The sequence below is a fragment of the Nicrophorus vespilloides genome, unplaced genomic scaffold, assembly GCF_001412225.1.
Source record: "Nicrophorus vespilloides isolate i.1.1-1 unplaced genomic scaffold, Nicve_v1.0, whole genome shotgun sequence".
Classification (NCBI taxonomy): Eukaryota; Metazoa; Arthropoda; class Insecta; order Coleoptera; family Silphidae; genus Nicrophorus; species Nicrophorus vespilloides.
The window spans coordinates 321,562-347,616 of NW_017100099.1; the positions used below are offsets into that span (position 1 = coordinate 321,562).

Sequence of the window (26,055 nt, forward strand, 5' to 3'; positions counted from 1 at the left end):
TTAAATAAATTATATTTTTGTTATAATTTAATATATTGATTGTTGCTACATTCTATATATATTTGGTATGTTTTTATCGATTTATACACTTATTTGTGAGGATTATCTGTCGATTCATCATGTTTTTCCCTTAGCTTGAAAAAGCAAAGTCATTGCAATTATTCGTTGGTGATTGCGGAAACTCCCCTATAGTTCTGTGTACGGAAAAAAGCCGTTGCCAAGACCCATTAGTTTCTGTTATGCATTATGAAGTAGATGTTTTTTTTTACTTATAACTGGCATATTTTCAAGTTTTTACTGCATTTATTTGTCTATACAAAAGTATAGAATTATATTGAATATTTAATGATATCATCAAGAATTTATATGTATTCAAAACAATAATGAAATAATTTGAAAATGTTATTTTTCTATTTATAGTGAGGCTTTAAACAAAATTAAATGTATTCAAAGGGATAATTAAATTTTGCTGTAAATAATTTGAAAATGTTAATTTTGTGTACACAGTTTCATTGTAACTCTGTTTTTAATTGGGGAAAATTAGGTTGTCACATACAAACTCGAAAATGCACAGGCCTATTATTAATTGCGTCAATTTCCATGGCACAATAAAGCCTCGTTCGAAATAAATTCGTCTAGTATTTGTTATGCAATTAAGGTTTTGTGCCGTCATTGGGAATTGGGAAACTGTACCCGATCGGCCTTGGGGTACGCCCCATTAAAACTGCAACGAGTCGGAATCAATGAAAACGCACATCCTCTGACAACAGTAACTATAGCAACAAAATGTACTCACTCGTTCACTCACCGAAATTAATTCAATTACGTTGAAGCGTTCACAAAATTTCACATCATTACGTACGTGCAATTAAAAAATTCGTTCATATAAAAATAAATCGTCGTCGGTCACGGGTGTATATGAGGAAATGCTAATAATAGTATTCTATTTATGTACGTCATTTCTTTATTGGCGATAAATCGAATAAGCTTTTGCTTTTAGTATGGACGGAGGAAGTACTACATTTATGTTTATTATAAATCAGGAAATAAGGTGTATCCAATCGATGCTCGAAGGTTGATCGTTTTTCATCCGATTGTGAATGGCGTTTAGTCACGGTATTTGTGGAATCGATGGGAAAGCTCATCCCTCTCCTCTTTGTTCAATATATATAGATATATAATATTTTCAACGTCGAGGTAATAATTAATTCGGCCGCAAATATTTCGGGCGCCGACGGGAAAGGCCCTTATCGTCATGGCAACACTACGTCAATAGGGTTTCGGGTAGGTTTGCCGAGCAAATGTCCCTTTTTCGCCAGATATTGATAGCGCATCATTTATCCAGCAGAGTATATTGGCTCCGGTCGAAGTTATCCCAGTCTACCCAATATTATCCATTTAAATCCTCCATTCGGCCATTTTACATGCACCCGTCCGCCATTTCGCGAATGAAATTAGTTTCGCCATTTAACTTTACTAATACCATTCATCGACCGATTTTAAATGTGAATTCAAGGCCTTATATAATCCTCGTACTGGATTACACAACCATTATCTTCACATAGGAAATGAGCTTTTTATTTATTTCCATTTACTAAAGAAACGTACATAAAAATTGTTTTATAAAAATCAAACGATTTGAGATTAACTATAATAACTCGTTTGGTCCTATTCTTAATTCGATTATCCAAAGCAAATTCGTTCACATTTATTTATAAAATCCAAATGGCTTTGAATCCAGATATTTTCTTGGCTTATACATCAAACACTGTCAATTTAGTTTACACTTACAAACAATTAATTTTAATAAATGAATCTTAAATATATTTTTTAATGCTATTAGTTTCTCCCTATTTTTTTATTATTAGAAAAAAATGTTTTAATCTAAATATATCAGAAAAATTATTTATTTATAATATTCGCCACAAAAATATTTATATTTTTTTCAGAATTGGCTAATTTCAATTAACACTTACTTAATTATCACTTTATTACTTAATTATTATAACTATTTTTTTTTGATAAAAAAATAATTTTAGTTAAATAGTTCAACTAACCCAAAAATAATGTTTATGGCTATGAACTCGTGAAAATATTCTAAAAAAATTGTATTAAAATGTAAAAGTTTGACTTAATATAAAATTTATTTTGCATTCATATTTACGAAACGAACGTCTGGCGCACAAATGTCTCTTCAATTTTAATTAATTTAATTAATTCGACTCCCCAGTTGGAAATGAAAACGAAGACGGAACAAATACGCTCGGAAACGTTTCATAATTAAGAATTGTTTTTTTGTATTTTCCGTCGCCCTTCATATTTTATTGTACAAACCGTAATTATACTCTGGCACGCATATTTTATTCAACAAAAAAAATATCAAATGTAATCATAGATCATTTAAATTTTATTTTCAGTCTGAAACTTTTTCGCAGCTTGTTGAAAACTTTAATACAAGTTTGTCCATTATAGAAAATAAAATCAATGCTCAAGGAAAAAGGGTTAAAATGTACGCGTTTATGAAGAAGTTAAAGTCGCCCGAGGTTCATAATAACTTAATAAAACTTGGCAGGTCCATGATCTAGATATTTTTAATGTAGGTGAAACTAAAACCGGTTTTGATTTACGTTACCGTTTTTGGATGAAGCATTGATGAGATACATAAAAAAATCGTGTAATTTATAAATTGTTAGGATCAGAAATGATTTATGCTTAGGCTGAGGAAATATTAACTGCCTCCTCTCCATTAGCAAGAAAATCTTTAGTGGCACTTAGCCCAAAGATTGACCGTTGCGTTACATCTTGTGAGGGAAGTGGAGGAGTTCTGATGGGAAAAAGCCATTAGGATTGAGTAAACGTTTGATGCGACATTCGGGAATGCTTATAGTACCCATGTTCATATGAAAACATTCGCTCCACTCAATATGATCAGCTGAAGAAATGGTTTTCAGACGAGGTGTTCTAAAACCTGGAGATAAGATAATAAAAAAACGTTTCTTTTTTAAATAACTTTATAAAACTTGGAAACCGGTTATTTAATTCTGTAATTATTTATATAGAAACATTAATATGACTAAGAATCATATGCTAAGTCACTAAATAGATACTTTTCAGTATTTGTAGTTCCAAAAAAATATTTACTACTTAAAAATAGGAAAACCATTTTTCAAATGTATGTTTTTGTATTGTATTATTGCAGGTATTGATTTTATGAAATTTGGGCGAGGTAAAGTTGTTGGAGCAGAAGAAGATAAGTCGAAATGAAATAATCAAATACACGCGCAAGCCTCCATACTACAATATATATTTATGACTCAGTCCGACTATATTGGCACAATTCACTGCTTCCTGTAATTCTAAGTGGGCTATTTCGTGAGTGTACGTGTATATGTGTCTGTATGTATGCCCGATACAGTAGATTAATAACTAACCCTGAAAACTCATTACAATAATCCTTCATCTTGATCTTACTTACTAATTAATTTCAAACCTAACAATCTGTTAATTGACTTACTCTAAAGAATATAATACAATTTATTTTAAAAACATATTTGCAATGATTGCAATCAATTTGTCGCCACTCGTTCAATTATCGAATCAATCGTAAAACCGGTACAAAATCGATTTAATGATAAACATTGAAACATGGAATTCGTTATATCTGCAGCTATACGATTCGATCTAAATTGAAATCTATAACTTTGCACTCCATTTGAAACGATACTATCATTTACAGAATTTAAAAAAAGTAATAAGTTATATCTTTTTGTATAGTGAAAAATATAATAATGATGGTAATGAATTGATTAATTTCATTTGTCCTAATGCTACGTAACAGGCGCATTTCAAAACAACTATTGCACTTCATAAATTGGATTAAGTAAAGTAATCACAATTAGGAGCCATTGTCGAAAGTACACACGTTTGTGCTGTCTGATGCGCATACGAAATTAAGGCGAAGGCCTTCCTCGAACTGGAAATAACCACGTCCAACGGTGGCAGAATCTCGCAGATCTCATACATTACTGATAGCTTAAAGCAACTTTCCGAGTTTCGCGGTTTACCAAGAAAACAGAAACGGTGACCTAAAATCACGGATTTAAATATTTCATAATGCTAAACTCGAGCTATTATCTTAATTCAACTAAAATATGAATATTTGTGATACGTCGAATTTCGAATACAATTCGTTTCAGTTTGACTTCTAAGATGTTCGACTTTCAAAACCCCAATTTTTGTTTGTACGAGTTTCAAGTTCGTCTATTGCCACGTTTCTCAACATTTTTTCCGCGCGACACAACATATTTTTGTTTGTAGTTGTACTGCTTTGACACAAGGTGACAGCATTTGGTGACCCATGGGTTAAGAAACGCTGATCTACTACATAATAGAAAGTTATGTTATTATTTAGATACTGACAGTATTATTTTAAACATGCGATTGAAATCGATTTCTTAATAATACTAGATAACCCCTTGTTTTCGGTTGTTCTCCATACATTAAAGGTTCATTACTAATTAAACATCATGAATAGTCGATCATTACACAGAAACAAAGCGACTACGCCATTATCTTTAATGTGTTATTTGTGTAAATTCAAAGAACAATCAAATCGAACATGATTATTACATAACAAGTTAACATTCCCAGCGTATAACGAAATGTGCAGAAAAATGAAGAGAGCTTCGAGTATGCCCATAAATATTTTATTGAAACCGCAATCCTCTATTCAGACTGGACTATAAAATTGTAAATGTTCTGCTGTGAATCGAGTTCCCGTTAATAACAAAGACACTTTGTAGTGTTCTAGTAAGTGCAATAAGGATAGAACGTTTTTGTGCACACAAAAAAAAGAAAAGAGGGCAACAATGAAAATGGATGTGGAGGGAAGATACGAAGTGAAGTGGCCAGACCAAGTGTGTGTATTCTTTTAGTGGAATTAACTAAGTTCCTTTTGAGAACAAAACAAAATGTAGTAAAATATTAAAAAGTTTTGTAAAGAGAGTTTTATCACGTTCCACCCTCTCAAACTAATTAAACAATAAATTATGCGCTTTACATCAATATCCTTTCAGTAAATTCTGATTATAATAACTATATTTCATAGAAAATTTAATTAATTTTTTTATTTAATAAATTAAATTTAAGTCCTAACAGTTAATTTTTCAATTTTATTTGCAATATTTGTAAATTTTCAAATTACAATTAAATTTTATCACATGGTGACAAATATTTCGCATTTACAAAGATTTTTCTATTTAATATATAATAGTTTTCAACATTAATGTTTATCAAATTTTAAATGAATTTTTTTTATTGTACAGATTTGTGCATTCTTAGGTGATAGTTAATGATAATCAGTATAGTAGATCAGATTTAATTTGCTTTCGTTTACCTTGATATGCCATAATTTTTCTTGACTTAAATTCATGTTTTCTTGTAATTTGTTCCATATGATTATACACACTTTTCTTCTATAACCTAATTACATTCTCAACGATTATTCGAGGGGTAGAAAATGTACGTGTTATATAAATAGCTTTGCGAAAAAATAAAGCGGCAGTTGAATAAATTATCTTTAAAATGATTATACCGTAGTAATTCCAAATATAGAATGCCAATCGATAGACCTATTTCGGTGGTTGTCTCGGTTACATTTTCGTACGTAATTGATATTTCTGTAAATTATTCAGAGAGCTGAACCAGTCGGGCGAATATTGTATGTACGGTGTATGCGCAAATTGTAATTTGCGAGACAGATTAATTAAATTTAAAGACAATGAAAAGGTCAGCTCCAACTCGAACTCGACTGTCCACGATATATTCCTCGTCCAGTTTCGAACAATGTCTCGCGACGCAAATAATAATAATACTACTCGAACCAATATCAATCGATCAATAAGTTCATTATTGTCAACTACCTTATTAATGAAGAAGAGAAAAATAGAGGATTTATTGTCAATTGTCGTGTGTTGTTCTTATTGGTAAGCATTTGTATTGATTTTAATTCTTGATGAAGTTTATTATCTATATTGATGATTAGTAATACAGTGTTTCTCAAATCTTCAGTAAAATCTCGAGTATAATGCGCACAATTTTAGCAAACAAAATATACAAATTCCTAAACTTTTGAACTTCTACATTTATCGTAGGCTTTAAAAGTTGAAGTTACAAATATATTTATATGAGATACTTATGAACGTGAAAGGGTTACACAAGTAAAATATGAAGTTGGGTTAACAGTTACATGAAGTAACTGCAATACCTTTATTAAATTGAAACAATAACCTTACAATATTTTTTTTAGTTATAAAACAGTTACATCGACTGAGAATAAATAGACAAAATGTTGGTGCCAAATGCTCGTGGAATGTAACGATGTTTGGAGACAAAAGCATAAACACAAAACAAACAAGAGCAGTATCTGCAGGAATCGTCTGGTATAGAAAGCAGACGGATATTTGAAATAAGCAACTTGAAGCTTGAAGAAACCAACATGATAAGGTTGAATAGAACTGATAACATTTCCTGAAGACGTATTCAGTGTGGATGTTTTATGGATATCTTTGGTTTACGTGTATATGTGTGTAAGAGTGTACGTGTTCTCGAATGTTTAGTTTGACGTTTCCTGAACGTCATCGACGTGTAATGACGTTATATTATGGCGGGATTCTTTTTTTAAACCGGCGGCAACAGAAAATACGGGTCACACATTTATTTTCCGAAGAGACCAAAAATAAAACCCGTAGACGCACAGCGCCGGTTCGCCGTTGTTATTGATGCGAAAACGCCAAGAAACCCATACCAGCGTTTATTTAGTGCCCCAGGGTCTTGAATCTCCACCTAACTACTAGACCGAACAACGAGAAGAAGAAAAAAAGATCGGTTGCAATATCTGGAACTTTACAAATAGTAAATCAAACAGAGGAAAACGGAACCTTAAATCCTGCAACAAACTGACAGTCCTGACTTGCCTAGAGATGTATACTTTAACTTTATACTTCAAATAAATTCCTCTTTATTTTCGTTGATATAAGACAATTAGAGTTTATACAAAAACCTATTTAAACAACCGGTTTTCACAATATTTTCTAACGCGTATTTTTTTACCAAATAATTGTGAAAACTGTATTTTTTTTTAATTGACAAAATGCAAAAATATACGGAACCAATAAATAATATATAACTTAAATTTGCTAATAATTTTTCTGAAGGAAAAATGTTTTCAAAGTTTCATTACATGTTTTGTTCTTTATTGATTGCAAATAGTGAAAATTCGAGTTTATATTAATTTAACTTTCTTTTGTGTTAGAGTGTTATATTTAGATTTACTTTTTTTTTCGACAATATCGATTTAGTAGAGATAATGGCGTAGTCAATATTTGTAAGTAATTTTAATATTGGCTGTTGTATTATATTATTACGTGGCACGGAGCACTTTGAAGTTGGTGCTAAGCCAGCACATGTATTGTCTGTGTTTGCTCACGAGGGAAGTTTCTAATTAGAGTTTAATTATTTATAACTTAATTAAGCCCGTGCGTTTCTCTTAATTTGATTTTCCGTTGCCTCTGCTTTATAAATGTATACGTATATATATATTTATTTTACATTCACTTATTTCAACTATTACATTTACATGAAAATGTTTTTAATTATATATTTATTATTAATTTTTTGTATTTTCCAAGCAACACTTCAAAACAACATTTTTAAATGTAATTTATAATATAAACATTACACATTAAATAAAATAGCTTTGAGTATATATAACGGGAATTACGACGTAGTATATACAGCAGATTTTAATTAAAATTGCAATAACGTTTGTTTATGTTTGGAAATAACTATTTGCAGATTTCGCATTAAATGAAATCTATTGCACTGATATATGAAACAGCGTAATATTTATAAATATGAATACAAACTGGTTTTTCTTTACATCAAACAATAAATATTAATAACTCTCAAATAATTAGAGTGAGAATAATTATATCAAATAAATTTATAGATAAAATATTTTATTTTTCATATAATTTAAATAACTAAATTAATGTTATCAAACTCAATGAACATATATCATAATTACCGACTAAAAGATAATTTCATTAAATAACAACAAGCATAAATTTGTTACAAAATACATAAACATTTTGATGTGGGGCTGTGGATTGTAGATAACATTTTCTGATGTTTGCGACATGTCAAAATCGGATAGACCCAAAGAGTTAGGGTTCTGTCACACCATTTCCTATGCTTTAACAAAGTTTCTCGACAACCAGATTCATATGTCATTTCTATAATTTTGTTACGCAACGAATGCTTTGTTATTTCGAGCAAAAGTTTCATAGATAACGCAGAAACTGACGCTTGGATTATTACTTGATGAATAATCCTACACTGAATTCATCATATAATTTTTTTTTACAGTTATAAATTAGTTTTGTTCTGAAGTTATAACAACTATATAAAAACACATTAATTTTAATGTTTTAAAATTTACATCTGCAAATTCTATATGGAATAATAATACTAGTCTAGTCAGATATAAATTACTAGTTTAAGATTTTGCTGTTTTTTTTTCTGTATTCAACTAAATAAAAATACATGAAATTGAGCATGTTTAAATTTAATTTAACTTGCATATCCTGTTTGGCGATATACTTGATCACATGATTGATTTATTACATTATCGATTGACATTAACGGCGATGAGCTTGCACTTCTCGCATTAGGAATACACTAGAATCTTGTTCATTGTAGTTTTGGATGACATGCGTCAAAATCAGACGCCAATTCGTATCTCGATATAATATTTCCAATTATTAATTACAGCATATATATTTTTTTTGTGTATATCTGCTGAAAATTTTCCAATGCTCCTTGCGTCACCCGATCGTTGTTTATATCAAGATAGACATGACCAGATTCCGATCAGCTGATAGCATCGGCCACTTTAAAGCTACGAGTAAAAAATGCGATTGTTATCATTAGGAGATACATCCTAACCAGAAATGCTGTATATGTGTTCCCCACGCTGATATTGATTTTGTTTTGAAACGGAGCGTGTAGACCCAAAATTCATACGGATCAATATGGTTGCCTCTTCGTTATTTAATGCTTTACCTCCTGGATATTTTTGTAGTATAATTTATAAAAATACTCTCAGTACAATTTTACAGATTATTTTTATAGTATAATTATAAACAAACAACCATTTCAACAATTATTTTTTCATTTATACGGCTTACTTTTAAGTATTCATCTACTTCTTTTGTATATTCAGTAAGTTTGAGGTAAAATTACGAAACAATTTATACAAAAAAAAGCAATTTTTATTGCGACAATTATTCAGTTATAAAAAATTCTAGTATTATTGTAAATTTATAATTGTTACATTGCATATTAGCAAATCTTGCTTGTATAATCCCTTATAAAGGTTTTTTTTTAAAGATGGAAAACAGCTTCATGAAAAGTCTGGTTCTGCTCGTAAATTCTCCGAACATAAGTTCAAATAGGAATGCAGGAAATGCGTTCTAGTCACATTCCTATTCATTATATTATTCCAGGAATATTTTAACATAATGTTATATACAATTTTTTTTCTATTTCACCGGTATGATGGACTGCTGAATATCTTCTTTTTTGCCTTAATACATTACATTTTATAGAATTTTATTCAAAGAAAGTGTTTTCTTTGCAGAAATTGAAAAACAAAATTTAAAATTTATATTTAATGTGCCTTGCCTCATATACTGATATCAACTTAAAGTAGTATTATTTTGTATTTGAGAGGAAATTATTTTTGAGAAAATAGTTTAACTTTTTTTCAACATAAATTTTTATATAATAAAAATATTTGAAACTTATTTTTTTATTTAATAAATGCTTCAATTTTAATCAAAGTACAACAACAGGAAGTATATTTACTCTCTCATTTTGTCAATAATAATTGTGAAGTAATTGTCGGTCAAATTAATTATTTAATTGTGCAAAAAAAAATGTGGAAATTCTATGATGCATTCAATACTACTAATCAAACGTTTTTGTTCATCATGACACGGTATTGAATAAATCGAACGTCCTCTTCCATTATCAACATCGGTATTGGACTTTAATCAGACTTTAATTTTGTTATTGGTTTTTTTTTATAATTCTCATTTATCGCTTTATTTTCCTGCTATTTTTAGCGTCTACAAACATCGAAAGATATTGTTGCCGTCTTATGTAACTGCACAAAAGCGTATTCACACCGGGACATCCACGTGCACATATCAAATCGTATTATTTTCCGCGCGACAAATATAAAGCGAATCCGTTACGCAATTCGCGTGCCTTCGAATTATCGAAGTAAAAAAAAATCGTGCAAGTGCAATATTTGAAAATTATGACGTATTTCACGCACAAGTAACGATTCTTTCGGATCTGTTACGCAATTATCGATGGTGGTAGCGTTTGCACAAATGAGGCGCGTAATATTATCAATATTGGCGCCAATTATTTGCAGGTCTGCGACGCGCTGTTTGCTTTCCTTTTGTTTTTAATTAGTTCCCATCGTGCAATAAGTGCGCGACGCTAAAAATAATGATCGAAATTTCGCAAACGTTTTTGGCAACTTTCGGTTGATTCACGATATTTTTGGCGGAAAGTCAATGTGACTGGACTTTTTAATTTATGGAAACGGACAAGAACTTTCTATACAGAAGCAGCCTCTATTTCGGATACTCTGAACTGTAGTTAAAATTCAGCTCAGTTTCAAAATGTATAACTTATTGCACCACAAGTTTATCATCTTTTCAAATTCATCAACTTTAAATATCTTTTAAAGTCAACAAAATCATGATCTAAATAAGTTTTGTACTTTCTATAATGTATTTGTTTTATAATTATAGATAATACTTTATATATGTATATACAAAATATGTCAAAATTATAAACCACCCTTTACATGCAACATAAAAAAGTAATAATTTGTAGTACATAAAGTATTCTTAGGTAAAAATTTAATTTAGTTCGTTGTTTTTTAATTAATTGACGTGAATTTATTTCTTATTTCTAAATACAATCTATCTTTGATTAAGTCATCTTCACTACCCTAAAATAAGCAATTTTTTATTAAAAAAATTAATAGAAATATAATTCAAATATTTATATATTTCAATGTGTATATTTTTTTTTATCAATCTTGAATAAAATTAAAGAAATTGTCAATGAAACAAATCTGCCCTTGATTTGCTATTGCTAATCTGTATCGTGTTGCATAAGACCACTTGATGATGGATTAATAATGAAATTCTATCTGCAGAAAAGTTCAATTACGTTTAGATTTGTGTGTGTGTGTCGCGATAGGAAATTGCAAGTGTGTAAATAAACAAAGCCCAATCATCTCGTCGACCGAATTTTTATAACTAACCACACTCAACATGACGGATTATTTATTAATAATTATGAATCGCCGGCAACGGTCGGAAACCAGTTTAGAACTGGTTCGATCCATATTGTACGTAAGATAAACTGTGTCTGTAGTAACAAAATATTGATAAAAATGTCGCAAATGTGTAAACAAGAATGTAAACTAAATTGAACCCTGTTTTGTGATGCTAAAATAACAGAGAGATGACAATATTATGTCAACAAATAAACGAATCTGATTAGTTAATAAGTAATGTATAAAATACAATTATTATTGTTTAAATATTTGTATGGGTTGCTGATTTACTGTTTTCCATATCTAAATGTTTGCTTTTCTTTTCATAACTGTACACACAGACAAGAGGCATTGTTTGATGAACAGAAGGAAACGCAAAACGAAGCTCATTTTTTTTGTATTTTTTCTAGTAAAAATTTCGCGTGTCTGCTATCTTCTGTTGTCTCATGCTCGAGCAAAGCTCGCGGGAAATGAGCGGAAAGTGGCATCCAATTTCCACACATTGTTCTTATTATTATGTTTTTTTTGTCTCTCGTAATTTCCCGACCATTAATGCCGATGCGAATTTGCTAAATGATTGTCTGTTGAATATACTTTAAAAGCAAACACGGGGAATCGTCAATATACACTGAAATGCAAACATTGTCGATCCAACAGAATGCAAAAATAAACCTTGTTTGATCGGTACGCGCGCTCTAATTACATAATTTTAATTAAACTATCAATTTATTTTTGTTTTCAGTTGATTAAAGCCTTGTGTAGCATACATATTGGCCTTAACATATTTAATTGAAAAATTATTTGTTACAACAAAAAATATAATTATTGCTTATTTAACGTAGATAATGCAAATAGAAGTATGCGTAATAAGTGTACGTTAATCAGATTTTAAATTTCCATATAATTTCAAGTTCATCTCATTATTCGCACGAACGTACTAAATGTTCATACTATTGGTCTATAACAGCAAGAGATATACTTATTTCAATCACACCGTATTTTTCTCTAAAACGAGTTCTACTTCTAAATCTGAATTAAATAGAATTAAAATATAGAATAAATATAACTGGACTGGATAATAATGTACGTATTATTGAACACATGTTAAATATATGTACTTTAAGTGAGATTTTAATTTATGCTTAAAATAATACAAGCATTAATTTTTTTTTTGAAGCAAATACGTCGATCAATTTGTGCCGATGAAAATGTGTCTGAAATAAACAGCGATGTTGACGTTAAAATTTTAATATATCACACGGCGTTCGAAACTCCGCATTTTTTTTCTTTGATAAACTTACCGGAACGGCGGAGCGGCTTTAAAAATACCGCCAGTGTTTTGAAAACATTACGAAGTCAAAATTAGATTCTCCAAAAAGAATTTTCTTCGGATTGCGAGAGGAGAATCGCCTGAAAAATAAAGGTTGACCCTGTACAAGCAAGCCGTGTAATGGATTCATCATTCGTCGGTCGTAATATGCAAATGATTATTCATAAAAACGATTGCTATGCTCATGCTGAATACAAATCGTCAAAATTCGCATAAATAATATGTTAGAATCGTTGTACAGCAACAGCAGTTTCTAATTCATTCGATTTAAATGATTTTTTTAACAATTAATTTTGTTGCTTGTATATTAAATACAGTTTTTTTTTAATGTTATGTAGAAATAATATTTAGGAATCATTGTATAGCAAATTCTCATTTGTTATAAATTATTAATGATTATTTGTATAGTAAATAATCAGTTTATAATTATATTAAGTAATATAAAAAGTTTAAGTCTTCCAAGTATGTATATAATCCATATGTATATATGTATATTTAGATGACTAGAAACTATTAAAATTTATTTTATTAGCTGGATTTTCTGCTAGTCATTACTTCGGGAGTTGCGAAGCAATTTGTTTCGAGCCGTGATATTACATTACTTTGAATTCTTCCCTACTAAACTTAAAATGAGATTGTTTGTAAAAAAAAAATCATAACTTCAGTGGAACGGATTTTAGTTGTGCTCCTGCAGAGCTATTTTGACCAGATGCTCCTAAATTCGCTGAACACGCGTTGAATCGATCCTGTTTTACCCCGCAGGATACGGCCAACGAATGCACCCCACCCTGCCATGCCATCAGCATTATAGAGTCTTGAATCGATTTGAATACTTGGACTTAAGACAATTTCAAGTTGATTTTAATTATATATACTTGTCTTAAGAGTAGACAAGACGGTGCCAACTTGATCTTAAGCTAATTCGACTATCCAAGTAGTTTTGTCGATACTCGTAGCCTTGCACCGAAGGGAACCAATGAAGTGTGGTTAATTCGTGTTTGTACGAGGATAATGCAGTCAATGCAAATATTGAAAGGATTCGGCTTGTTTGTCAGGGGCAAATACAATTTTAAGTCGAGATTAGCTAATCGCGTTTTGGCGCCGTTTAATTTAAAAAGTCGTTTGGTTCGGTGCCGGACCAGGGTTCCGGTGAAATGGGGCGCGTAATTCAAATAGGATTCGCTAGATAAAACAAAAAAAAAACTAGTGGCCGATGGTGATGAAGGGACTAGCAGAAGATACGCGGCGTGTGTTCCGTTCCCATTGGTCGCCGCTGAACCACATAGAATTATTCTATTGGCTGCAGCGGCGTCAGAAACTTTCGCTTAAAAGCTTGAATACATAAAAGCTTTTCCAAACTCTTCCTCCTCGCACGCCGAAAACAAAGCCTTAAAGTTAGTTTTTACTTTGTTCCTTCTCTCTATATCCCAGCCAGGCCTATCTATTTTCTAAAGCACAAAGACGTGTCATTATTGGCATTAAATTCAAGCCGATTTTTGGTTTTTCGAGACACGTCTCCGTTTCTTCTTTTTTTTTTGGTTTTGCGAGGTGTATTTATATGCGCGAATTGTTTGTATCTTGAGAGCTGACCCATATTCCTACAAGGTCCTCAGCAAATTGACGCAGGCATTTCAAGAACACATTTTTAAAACTAGATAAAAGTATGTCACTGATCGTCGCCGGATACCGCATTTCGTTTTCTTTTTTATTTCTTTTTCGAAATTGATGAAATCGTCTTTCATTGATGAATGACATTCATTTACTCTTTAAGATAAGAAACCTCCATTGTCATTTGCAAAAAAAAATATCAATGTTGCTGTATAATCTTGTTAGGATTAAAGACTTTATTATTTTATCAGCCATAAACAAATTAATTATTGTGTTTATATTTTATGAGTAAATTACATTATTTGTTTTTTATCGTTACGAATTTACACGTAACAATATAAACATTGTTAATTCTTCTAAACTTATTCATTATTTCTTCTCCTATCCGCATCATTTATATTTCACTTACTTATCATTACTTTTTTATACTATACTACACACGAGTTGGAAAAAAAAATAGGTCAACCATCCAAGTTTGTAAGTTGTAAAATATCATATAATATCTTTTATTTCTTAATAATAATAAATATTGCACATGCATACATTCAAGTGAATATTGATTATAGTCCTTCCGCACTTTCCAATCTCTGAATATCCAATTAATCACAAGTCCAAATCAATTAGAAATAGAAGTTGAGTGCAGTTATAACAATTAAAGTTATTATATTAATGTATTCCACAATATAATCGTAAACACTGTTTTGCTTTGAATGAATTGAAATGTAGATGATTGTTTATCGAACACAAGGTGAGATTACGAGTCGCTCGCTAATTGCATTTTAAATGAATAATTGTGATTCAAGGTCATTAGTTTTTTTTTTCTTTCCATATTTTCGGTCGAGAAAGCGAAACACCGATATTTTCCGCCTAGGAACAGATCTAAGTTGCTTTTTAATTGGATAATAATATTTCGTGAAAAGACTAAATTTAAATACGCTCAGCACGAATGTGTAAACATCTAGATAATTATGACATCACCAAGGTAATGGTTACACACAAGTAGAAGTCCAGTTGGCAATGCGGCATTATCCCAATAAAAACTAGATTCGACCAGTGGAACTGGTATATTATTTATTTTTGAGTTTATTATATTTGGAAAGTTGCATTGTTATTTGCAATGTTTTGATGCGGGTGGGCTATAAAGAAATCTATTTGTACTTTATGATGTCACATATCACCGGAGAATACATAAACAGAGTGACCCGTTTTATTATATCAACAGAAAACAATCATCTACGTGCATAAAGTGCACGTAATTCGATACTGAAAACGTTTCGCGTTTATATATCCTAGATTAGACGAAATATGTAGGAATTAATCCGCTTTATATACGAGATGTGTGCATAACGATTATTTGATTATTTGTAGACTGAAAGGAAAATGAAAGAGAGCAACACTACGGCTTCAGTTTTATTGGTAGCCTTACTATATTTATATAAACATGTATGCTATAATCTGCTTTTTATTCTACTCGTACTTTATATGTTTGCGGAAAAGTGTATTATTCGACAATACCTAAAAATGTTACACATAGTTTTCGATTAGTCCGGATTATAGCCTTGTTTGAAAATTTTAAAACAAAATTAATTAAGCAAAATAAAATCTAAACAAAATAGTATACATAGTTTCTCGATTTCAATCAGTCCGGGATGTGGGTGAAACCGATTATCAGGACTATGCGAAGTATTTGACAATAAAATTTGTATGCGTGGTTTGAATTAACTAATATTAGGTAAAACTGTTATAACAAAAGATGAGTAAACTCCTACAGATGTAAATATAATAAAAGTTTTACAATTCTTACAAAAAATTGAAAAATCTTATAAGTTTAACATTAAAAAAAAATTGCTAAATTAAATTAGGTATTTCATAGAATACCGAATAATCAATAACAATAAATAATCAAGAACTGCAGTAAAATCTGTATAAAATTATATTCCTGTGACAATAAGCAAATGACATTGGATGTTGGTGAAACCGATTACCTGGACTATTCGAGGCATTTGATAATAAAATTGATGTGCTTGGTTAGAAAATAAGTCGAAAAATCACAATATTTCGAGAATTATTTAATATTAAGTAAAAATGTTGTAACAAAAGATGAGTACAGTGGAACCTCGCTTAACGAGCACAATTAATTGTAAGAAAAATGACTCGCTTAACGAGCGACGTTTCGCATAACGAGTAACAATGACAAGAGAAGTCCCGGATTTCATCATTTTTAAAAGTTATGTATACATATTATGTGTATTTTTTTAAATATGTTTCACTATACGAGTAAAAATCCGGAAATTTTGGAACGGATTAAATTCGTTAAACGAGGTTCCACTGTATACTCCTACATATGTAAATATGATAAAAGATTACAATTCTTGCATAAAATTGAAAAATCTTATAAGTTTAACATTAAAAAGAAAATAATGAAAAAAAAAATTGTTAAATTTAATTAGGTATTTTATAGAATACCGAATTAAACATGTTGTCTAATAAATAGATACACAGTAATCAAGAACTGCAGTAAAATCTATATAAAATTATATTCCTGTGGCAATAAGCAAATAACATTGTTTTCTACTTGTTTTCTCGTGGGGAAATTGTTACAAGGTATTCGATACAATAATAATAAAGCAAGAGCGGAAAATAACCAAGGAAAATCAATCCAATTTCATAACCTGATATTCCATTGGTGAGAAAATATTTACTTTACTGAGAACGCCCGCACATACCTCATTTTTTTTACTCTCAAATATTATATTTTTTCAACCTTGTATTATATTAAATATCCAAACAGAAGAGTACTTTCAACTTATCATGATTTAAACCAGAACATTCTTCGCATATTTATATATAATAAACTCTTTGAATTTTTTACTTGAAATAATCGTTTCATTTAGTTTAAACATAATTTTAGTTTAAATAATTCAATATTTATTTAATTGAACTTTTGAACATGTTTGAATTTAATGATTCACTCTTGTTTGTATTTATATAATATAAGTTATCAAATACAATTTTTATTTAAATTTGTTTAAAAAAAAAACAAACATATTACAAAACTCGGCAAATGTACAGTCAATAGCGTGCATTAAATGCATGTAATTCATTGCAATAAAATGTATTGATATTAGATAATATCCACGCACGCGTTGTGCAATCGATATTATTCCTGCCAAATACGAAAAGCTAGTGGACACATTCGCCAACATTGGTAGTGCCGCCCACGTTATCATCGTATAATCGAAGATATTTCAATTGATACAGTTTATATTGTTGTTACAAACCGAATATTTCTGTGTTCGAAATTTGTATATCGCCGTATGTTATCTGATAAGGATACTTGACATTATTTTGCGGAATCTGGATTCTGCCGCTGCTTTATTCTAAGTGTGACAGTCCCAACAAATACAAGTTTTTTTTATATAAATATTTATTTATTTTATCGTGCATTCTTTAATTTTGTTATAAACGAAAGCAATAACCTGCGCAAATGGTAAGTTTTTATTTACTTCTTCTTAACAAATACAATATTATATCTTATAAATTGAACAAATTATAAATTAATATTAACCAAATTATCATACACTATTTTTAACATAATTTTTGAGAAGTAATACGAAATAGCTTAGAAATCGAATAATTGAAAACAAAAAGTATAACAGATATTAACTTTTAATTTAATTACCATAAAATTACATAAATAATTACAGAAACATTTTTTTTAATTTACGGATCGAAACTCTTGTTTACAAATGTGTAATAATTAATATATAATTTTATGAATACGTAAGTCTTTATACAAGTTATTTAACAAGTACCAAGTAACAATTTTTATATAAATATGATGGAATAATTTATTTGTATCAAATTTGAGTCTTGTAACTTTTATTTATAAATTACAAATAATCAATTATATAAATAAACACAATTCCACAATTAACACTTATTTTTGTAAATTTGTGTTTACGATGTATTAATCATTTTCGTTCAATTAAAATGATTTCGAGTTGCCCGAATTGTATTCAACGGCAGAGTAATTACCAATGATTTCATTTTACTGCTGACACGGACGTTCTGCAATTTTCGTTAACACTCAGCAACGTTCAAAGTTTAATTACGAGAGCGAAAATTTAACTGCACTTGCAATTCCCATCGCAATTTCCATTTTAACATCGGAGCTTGGCCGTAGAATAAATATAATGTGCCAGTGTTATGTAAGCAGCGTCGCATGTAACCCAGCAGCAGCACTGTTGATTGATTCCCGATAATTAGTTTATCTAACTATTGATCAATTCGTAATTAAATAACCATTAGTTCTATTAGTTTTAAAAGGCGATCGGACATTCCCGATCTCCATCATCGATAAAGTTCTGTTATCGATGTTGCTTATGATATGATCTTATAATATAAAAAAATGCCTATGATGTTTCGTTCGATAATGTTTGAGGATCGGTGTTCAATTTTCGGTTGAATGGGAATGTGCTCGTATCTCGCAATCCGTCCACTCGAGAGCTCTGATTTGCGTTTATTGGAACGATATGGGGAAAATGCGAAGAGATAAGTGAGGATCTTCCATTCATAGGTGAAGTGAAGGCATCCACTAATCTGGAGCTTGACGTGATGAGAGAATGATGGTGGAAAGTGGAAATGCCATCGATCGATCACCTCGTGATCACCGTTTTTCGGCAATTACGTAATTAAATCAGGTAGTCAGAGACGCCGATTGGGAAAGTAGTAGAGTCAATTAGGGAAATCCCATTTCGGTTTTATGTTTGATTGGCGTTCGAGTCATCCTTGTGCACTCCACAGATAACAGATTCAAACCTTTCGGGTATGCAAATGTACTGGTTTATGCAAATTTCACCCTCGATACTCTTTCCGAGTCCACTCTTTCTCTCACGCTCTAAGCTCAATATTTCCCTATGACGTCCTGAATTACACAACAATTCTTAGTTCAACACAAGATTGACAGTATAAAAACACTGTATAACCGGTTATTAGACTAAAAAGTAATTCCTGGAATCACTCATTATATAGCAGACAAAATTAATTTCTTTATATATGTACATTATTTGGAAACACCAATTTCAATTTTTAACATTTGCACCAAAATATCAAAGTTATTGGTTTTTCCAATACAAAATTACCAATAGTTTAGATATATCACGCGAAATAATGTTTATAGTCAAAGATCAAATTTGTTTGTTTTCCAAAAAGTGGAACATTTAATATTGTTACGTAATCCAATATTAGATCTAAAAAAATAATTCATATATATATATATATATAAAAAAAAATTGTGTGAGAAATAAGCTGTGTTACGTAACGTTCTTGCACAAAATAATAATTTGCAAAACCTGTGTATTCAGTACGGTTCGAACGTTAATTTTCTTGTTTTTGTGTGGTTTGGTACGGCTTTTCACAATTATCACCGCTTTGTGTGCATTAACACTAATTCGTATCTACGTACATTAACAATCTAATTTGATTTATAATCATGACACTATTGTGTCCCATTTGTTCACTGGTTGACACTCCGAATCATTGCTTGAAATGATGATGTTACGTTCTGCAAATATTTGAAGTTCAAAGAAAAAAAAATCATTATTTACAAAATCTTGAGTTTTTTTTCACAATTTTTTTTAGATGTAAATAATGATATTCATGAGTACATTAACAATTTTATATTTAGATGCTCCTGATTATTGCTTGAAATGATGATGTTTCGTTCCGCAAATATTTGATCTTCAAATAAATTAATTGATGTATTTGTTTATGATGTAAATAATTAAATCGAATTCGTTTAGTTGATCGAGTGCAGTTTTCTAAGTCATATAATTCTATTGAGCGTTGCAGTATAAATATATTAATGAAGCGTAAATGAAGCACTGATTAAGTTGATGAGTGTTAAACTCGCAATTGCAGATTGCATTAATGATCATTCATTAATATGAATATGGTGAAGTCAGCTATAAATTGCGTGTTATCTGCTTATCAGGTTATATAATATATTCAATATACTTTAATGATACAATTTTAGAAAACTATTAATTAAGTTATTAACTATAATTATTTAAAGTGTTTTGTATAGAATATTTTACTACTTAAAAACATCTTTTAATTCTTTGACAAACTCCGCTCTTTATTCATTCGAGTGGTATGCTAATCACAGTTGAAAGTCCTTTGAAGCTCCTCTAAAACATTTTCCTATTATGTGTATTAAACTATCATTAACTCTTTTCTTGCTAATAATAAATTTAAATTACATTAATATTAATTTTACACTAATTACAATATTCAATTCAATTGTGTTTTTACAAAAAAATATTGTTTTTAATGATGATTTGTGTTCATCAATTGTAGTAATCAGATATTACTTTTACTTATGGAAATAAATTGAATTACATAAGAAATAATAACAATTCTACTGTATTTTATGATTATTTACGACATAAATCAAGGTAGTTACTTGTAATGACTACTTGTGATTTAACATTATTATTTATAATATTTATTAATTAACAAAAAGTTATTAAAGGTTCTTTTTTTATTATTTTTTACAGTTTTTTTTTTATTATTCCATTATCTTGTGGTTGATAATTCTAAGAAACTTTCTGTTGGTAATTTCAATAATGTACAATGTAGGTGTTAATCGAAGCTTAAAGGGAAATCCGTTTCAGCGAATTATTGTCAAGTAGATTTATAACTAAAATATTTGTTTTTTTTTCAAGTATTTGCATACTTTTTATGATTTAATTACTAATCTGCATAAACTGACTTAAAATTTTAAAAATGAGAAATACAAGATGTTTTCAATCGAAGGATGTGAAACAAAATAATTTACCAAACATGTTTATAAAAAAAATTTCAAGTTTCTTCTATTATTTTCAATGAATTCAATATGATTCTTTATTTTTGCATATGCATAAACTTATATAGAGAAACAGTAATATAAGATATTAATTCCTAGCAATATTATTTTAGTTTATAGAAAATACGTTTTATATCTTAATTATTGAACAGAACATTTTATTTCTTAATTAATTGATATAAAAATGGGTTATCATTGTAATAACATAACGTATTTCGATATGCGGTTTTAAACTAGAGTGACTTTTCATTGATAAATAAATTGTTATTACATAACCATTATAAAGTAACGTATTTTGTGATGCGGTTTTATTTGCGAATTTAATGTTGTTTTGAATTGTTACGTTAGTGATAAATCCGTATTATAATCATTATAATGAAGTAACATATTTTGTGATGCTATCTTAAGTGCAACATTTAATGTTGTTTAAATTGTTAAATTAGTGAGAATTTAATTGAGTTTTGTATAATTATAACGTAGAAATCTAATGGCGTTTGAAATTGTTACCTAACAAAATCCGATGCTTCAAGAGCTCAAGTGATTATATTATAAGTAATTGCCTGAAGACTAATTAAATAATAGTATTTATTACAATAATTAATAAATTTTCAGTAATTATTGACCATAGGAAATGAATATTTTCAAAAAGTAATTTTTTCACAGTAATTAACGAAAATTAAGTTTATGAATATTGAACATGGATATTTTGTGAATTAAATGTTTGAAGTTACTTATAAATAAATTGATGTTATATGATTAAAATGAAGCGAAGTATTTTGTAATGCAATTTAAAGCGTAAATCTAATAACGTTCAAAATTGTAACCTTAAGGGCTTTAATATATAGTCTGATGCTTCGAGGCTTCAGCGTTTATTTATAGTATAAGTAATTGGCTTCAGACTAACTAATTAATTATAATATTTATTGCAACGATTACAAAATAAAATTTCAGTGAAAATTAATAAAAATGCAACCGTTATGCAATTGTTATTGGAAAAGGCAAAATTAAAAAAAAAATAATTGTAAAATAATAACAAATAAATTTTCTGAAAATTAAATTTTGAAAAATATAAAGTTATGAACTAGTTTTCTTAAAGACTAATGTATTGAGTTGTCCGGAAAGTTTGTTCCTTCATCTATAACGCAACTTAAACATTACATCCTCCCAGAATTTATTAGGTTCTTCGTCAAAAAACAAGTGTTTTTTATGTTGACTAAAAATTAATCATTGTTGCAGTTAATGGAATTTTGCAGATTATCTGGTGAATACTACGGGTGGACAACTCTGTCCAACTCCAACAATTTTTGTGGAGTTGTAAAATAAATATAAGGGCTGATATTGTCGTTATTTTTGTCGGTTAAATCGTGCAAAAATTTATATATCTAAACGGTTTATGTAGGCAAGCATCAAAAATGTACGTCGATAGTTGTTTTTGATATTCTTAATATCTCTGTTCATTCACGTGTCTTGTAGTGCGGGTTAATCAATGTCTTCATTTGATCATTATTACTAGCTGAAAGAATTATGTTCCTAAACTTCATTTAGCTGAAGTAACTTTTCCGCTAGCAGAATATATCTTAGTTATTGCTTTAGTGACATTTTTGGCTTTAAACTAATAGAAAAATATCAAAGTCTAAGGGTAAATGTGTCAGTTTAATATCATCCGAATCAAACTTAGTTCTCAATATGGTTGAAATCTACCTTTTTAGAACAAATTCATTGTTTTTCACAATTCTAATATATTTAGACATCGCGAAAATCGTCATGAACTTTCCGGACAATTTTGGTATAGTGTAGGAAAGTGAAAAATGCAATTGTAGATATTTGTTCTTCAATTCGACTTCCGAATTGATTCGTTCGCCATGAAAATTTTACGACAAACATCTCTCGATGTTACGTCATCTATGACGTCTGTGAGCGCCGGAACGCTCGGGGCGGAGTCGACGCCCGTCAGGCCCCCCACCTACCGTCCCCTAGGGAACACGGGATTTAATCGAAAATTCAGAAACGTTAGTAACAATATTAAATTATGCGAAAAATGCAGCAATCAGAAAAAATTGTTAATGTAATAGTTGAAATTTTTGTTAATATTTTTTTTGGGGCAGTTGGGGTCGGGTAGATGTGAGGTGGCGGCGGATGGTGGGGATAGGGTTTGGTGTGAGGTTTTTTTCTCTCCTTCGCTTCGGGTGTTTCGTGCACGGTTTCGATGGTGGGGAGGCAAAAGGAGGGGATCCGTGGAGGGGAAAAGCGTAGAGGCGGCGGCGACGGCGCTGCCCCCGATCCCCCTCCACGAGTCGGCGTCGGTCCGCAGTGTGACGTCAGAGCTCAATACAGTTCGCGACAGCGCATCGCAGAGAGTCTAGCAGTGGGTCCGCGCCCGTGTCCTAGTGCTGTGGTTGCCCGTCCCATGAAGTTCTGCATTTAACACATCCCCTGGAATAACTACTGTGTGTCGCTATGGGGGAGGTATGTGCATCTTTCAAACCAAAACTCATATAATACAAGCAAACCAACATCAAAATTCCTCAACGCTCTTTTACCAAATACCACACGATATATTAAACCGAATTTAAGAAATATTCCACTCCAGTGCATGAATCAAGTGAAGAAGTCAAAAAAAAAAAATAATTGATCAAGCATTGAAGTATATTATTATATTACACAGTGTTAGTGATTGCAATAAGCGAAAAAGAATCCAGCATCTCCAAGAAGAAGCAATAACTCGATTCATCCATGGTTTGAACTTATACCTTGTTACATTTTATCTTAGCATTTGATATTTGTATCTGTATCTATATATGTACCATTTACAGTGTGTGAAAATTACTCAATACAAGAAGGAAACTGCAAAGAAACGCCTTTGCCAAAATTCCGTTACGAACGCTGAATCGATACGCAGCTTACGTAACGTTCCAGCCCTTAATATTCAAATTTTCCCCCCGCCCAGTTTTCGCGTAACTCGGTATTACCCATCAAGGAACTAACGAACCACAGCCCAACCGGAAAACGATCCCTCGATTATAATAAATTTACAATTATAGTAAAGAAATATATATATGATACTCAAATCTGGGTCAAGCGTTTTCTGCAATTACTGCATGCTAATTACTATTATTATTATGAAGTTTCGCAATACGCGTACGTTATAACTTCATTCTTATTGATATATATTTTTTAAAGAGCAATAAGTAATCTTTTATTTTTGTTAATGATCAGTTCCAATTTCTTATTCTCAATTTACTCGACTAATCTTACTATATATATTATTCCTGAAGGAAACGCGATTGATTTCAACAAAATGTTATATGTATGTATGCAATCATGCGCATGATGATTGTTTGCTTACGTTTTATTGATTGGATGGTCGGCCCAGAAGGAGGGAGGATCTCTTCCGTTATATTTTTTTTGTATTCAGGTTCGAAATCGATTGTTTGGGAAAATTAACCGATATTTCAATTAACCGGTTAAAATCGTAGAGCTCGATTTCGGCAGGTGTGGCTCGATCGATTTTTCCAATTATTAAATTATGCTCTTTCCTCCAGACCTTCCACTCGACTCGCAAATTTATCTCCCGACCAATTAATTTCAATATTTGACAAGCAATTTAGATAAGCGCTATATTTAAATTATATTTTCCTTAAAACATGTTAGATCAATGGCATTTCAAAATCTTTTAAAATTCGTTAACTATAAACTCATATATCTATGATATTTCTTTCTGAATTTGTTGGCGGATCAATCGATCAATATCGCGGATCCTTCTTTTCCGCCCATTTTACTTTTTACCATTATACGACGAGGCGCATGCGTCGCCTTATGGATCTTTGTAATTTTTCAAAATCTTATTCAACTCTGCTCGGTTAACGTTTTTATTATTGCGTTCGAATTTTATTATTCTTTGCGATAAACTATTTATTTCGAGATTAATAGCTTTACTCTGCTTACGTGGCCTTTCATTGCTTACGAGATGACCGACGATTTTCCCGGGACTGATTTCTCCATTGCAATTAATAATTGTAAGTATGTAGAAACTACACGAAATACACGATAATTTAACTGAGAGTTCTACAGATAATCACAACATATTTAAATTGGAATTTAAAAATTACATTTTAAATAGAAGTACTAGACTTAACCTCCCTATTTTGAAGCGAATTCTTTACACAATTTTATAGTCATTATTTTATAGTTTACTGAGATTAACGTGCATTGATACCTTTATGGACCAACATCGGTCAATAGCTTTAAATTATATATAGTCAACTTTTAACGTAATTTCTAATAATATCTTATTTACCAATTAATATATAATTATTAAATATATATATGAAGAAAACAATGATTCATTTACGACTCCAATTATTTCTATTTAACTCTTTAAACTATCTAGATTAATCCAAATATTGTCAAATGAGTTTTATATTAAGTCAATATAATATATTAAAATAAGTCATTGAATGTGAAAACTAATAAAATACTAATCTCAAGTCTATTTGCACTTTAATAAATATATAAATTTTATAAAGTAAATTGTTAATCGATTTATGGATTTACAACTTAACGCTAACGCAATTGCTTCAATAAAAACCCCATTAATATTGCGTAATTCATAAGTGCGTTTGTTCGAAGTGCAAATTCCTTTTCCGTCGTCGTTCGTATGTAATTAACGGTGAAAATGCATGCTTCACTTTTTAATTAACTTTCGTTTAATGTCTAGACTCTAGACAACGCCCAAGTCAATGATAGATAAAACCATGCTTGTATGTACATGCAGATGCATAAAATCTGAAGATAAAAGTTCATCAACATTTTTATGGATACAAA

General features: G+C 30.2%; 1 protein-coding gene across 13 annotated transcripts in view; it reads left to right on the plus strand.

The window, feature by feature from the left end:
* LOC108567920 (sodium/potassium-transporting ATPase subunit alpha) overlaps positions 1–26,055 on the plus strand; it is a 63,537-nt gene that overhangs the window by 21,096 nt on the left and 16,386 nt on the right. For 2 of the 13 annotated variants that reach the window (XM_017928711.1, XM_017928715.1), the window contains exon 1: positions 23,586–23,697. The exons of 9 other annotated variants lie outside the window; for them this stretch is intronic. In XM_017928711.1, coding sequence (XP_017784200.1) covers positions 23,689–23,697 — 9 coding nt within the window. In that variant the 5' untranslated portion in view covers positions 23,586–23,688. Of the gene's footprint in view, positions 1–17,829; positions 17,854–23,585; positions 23,698–26,055 lie in introns of those variants that run through there. 2 more of the 13 variants (XM_017928718.1, XM_017928717.1) reach the window with 2 other exon arrangements.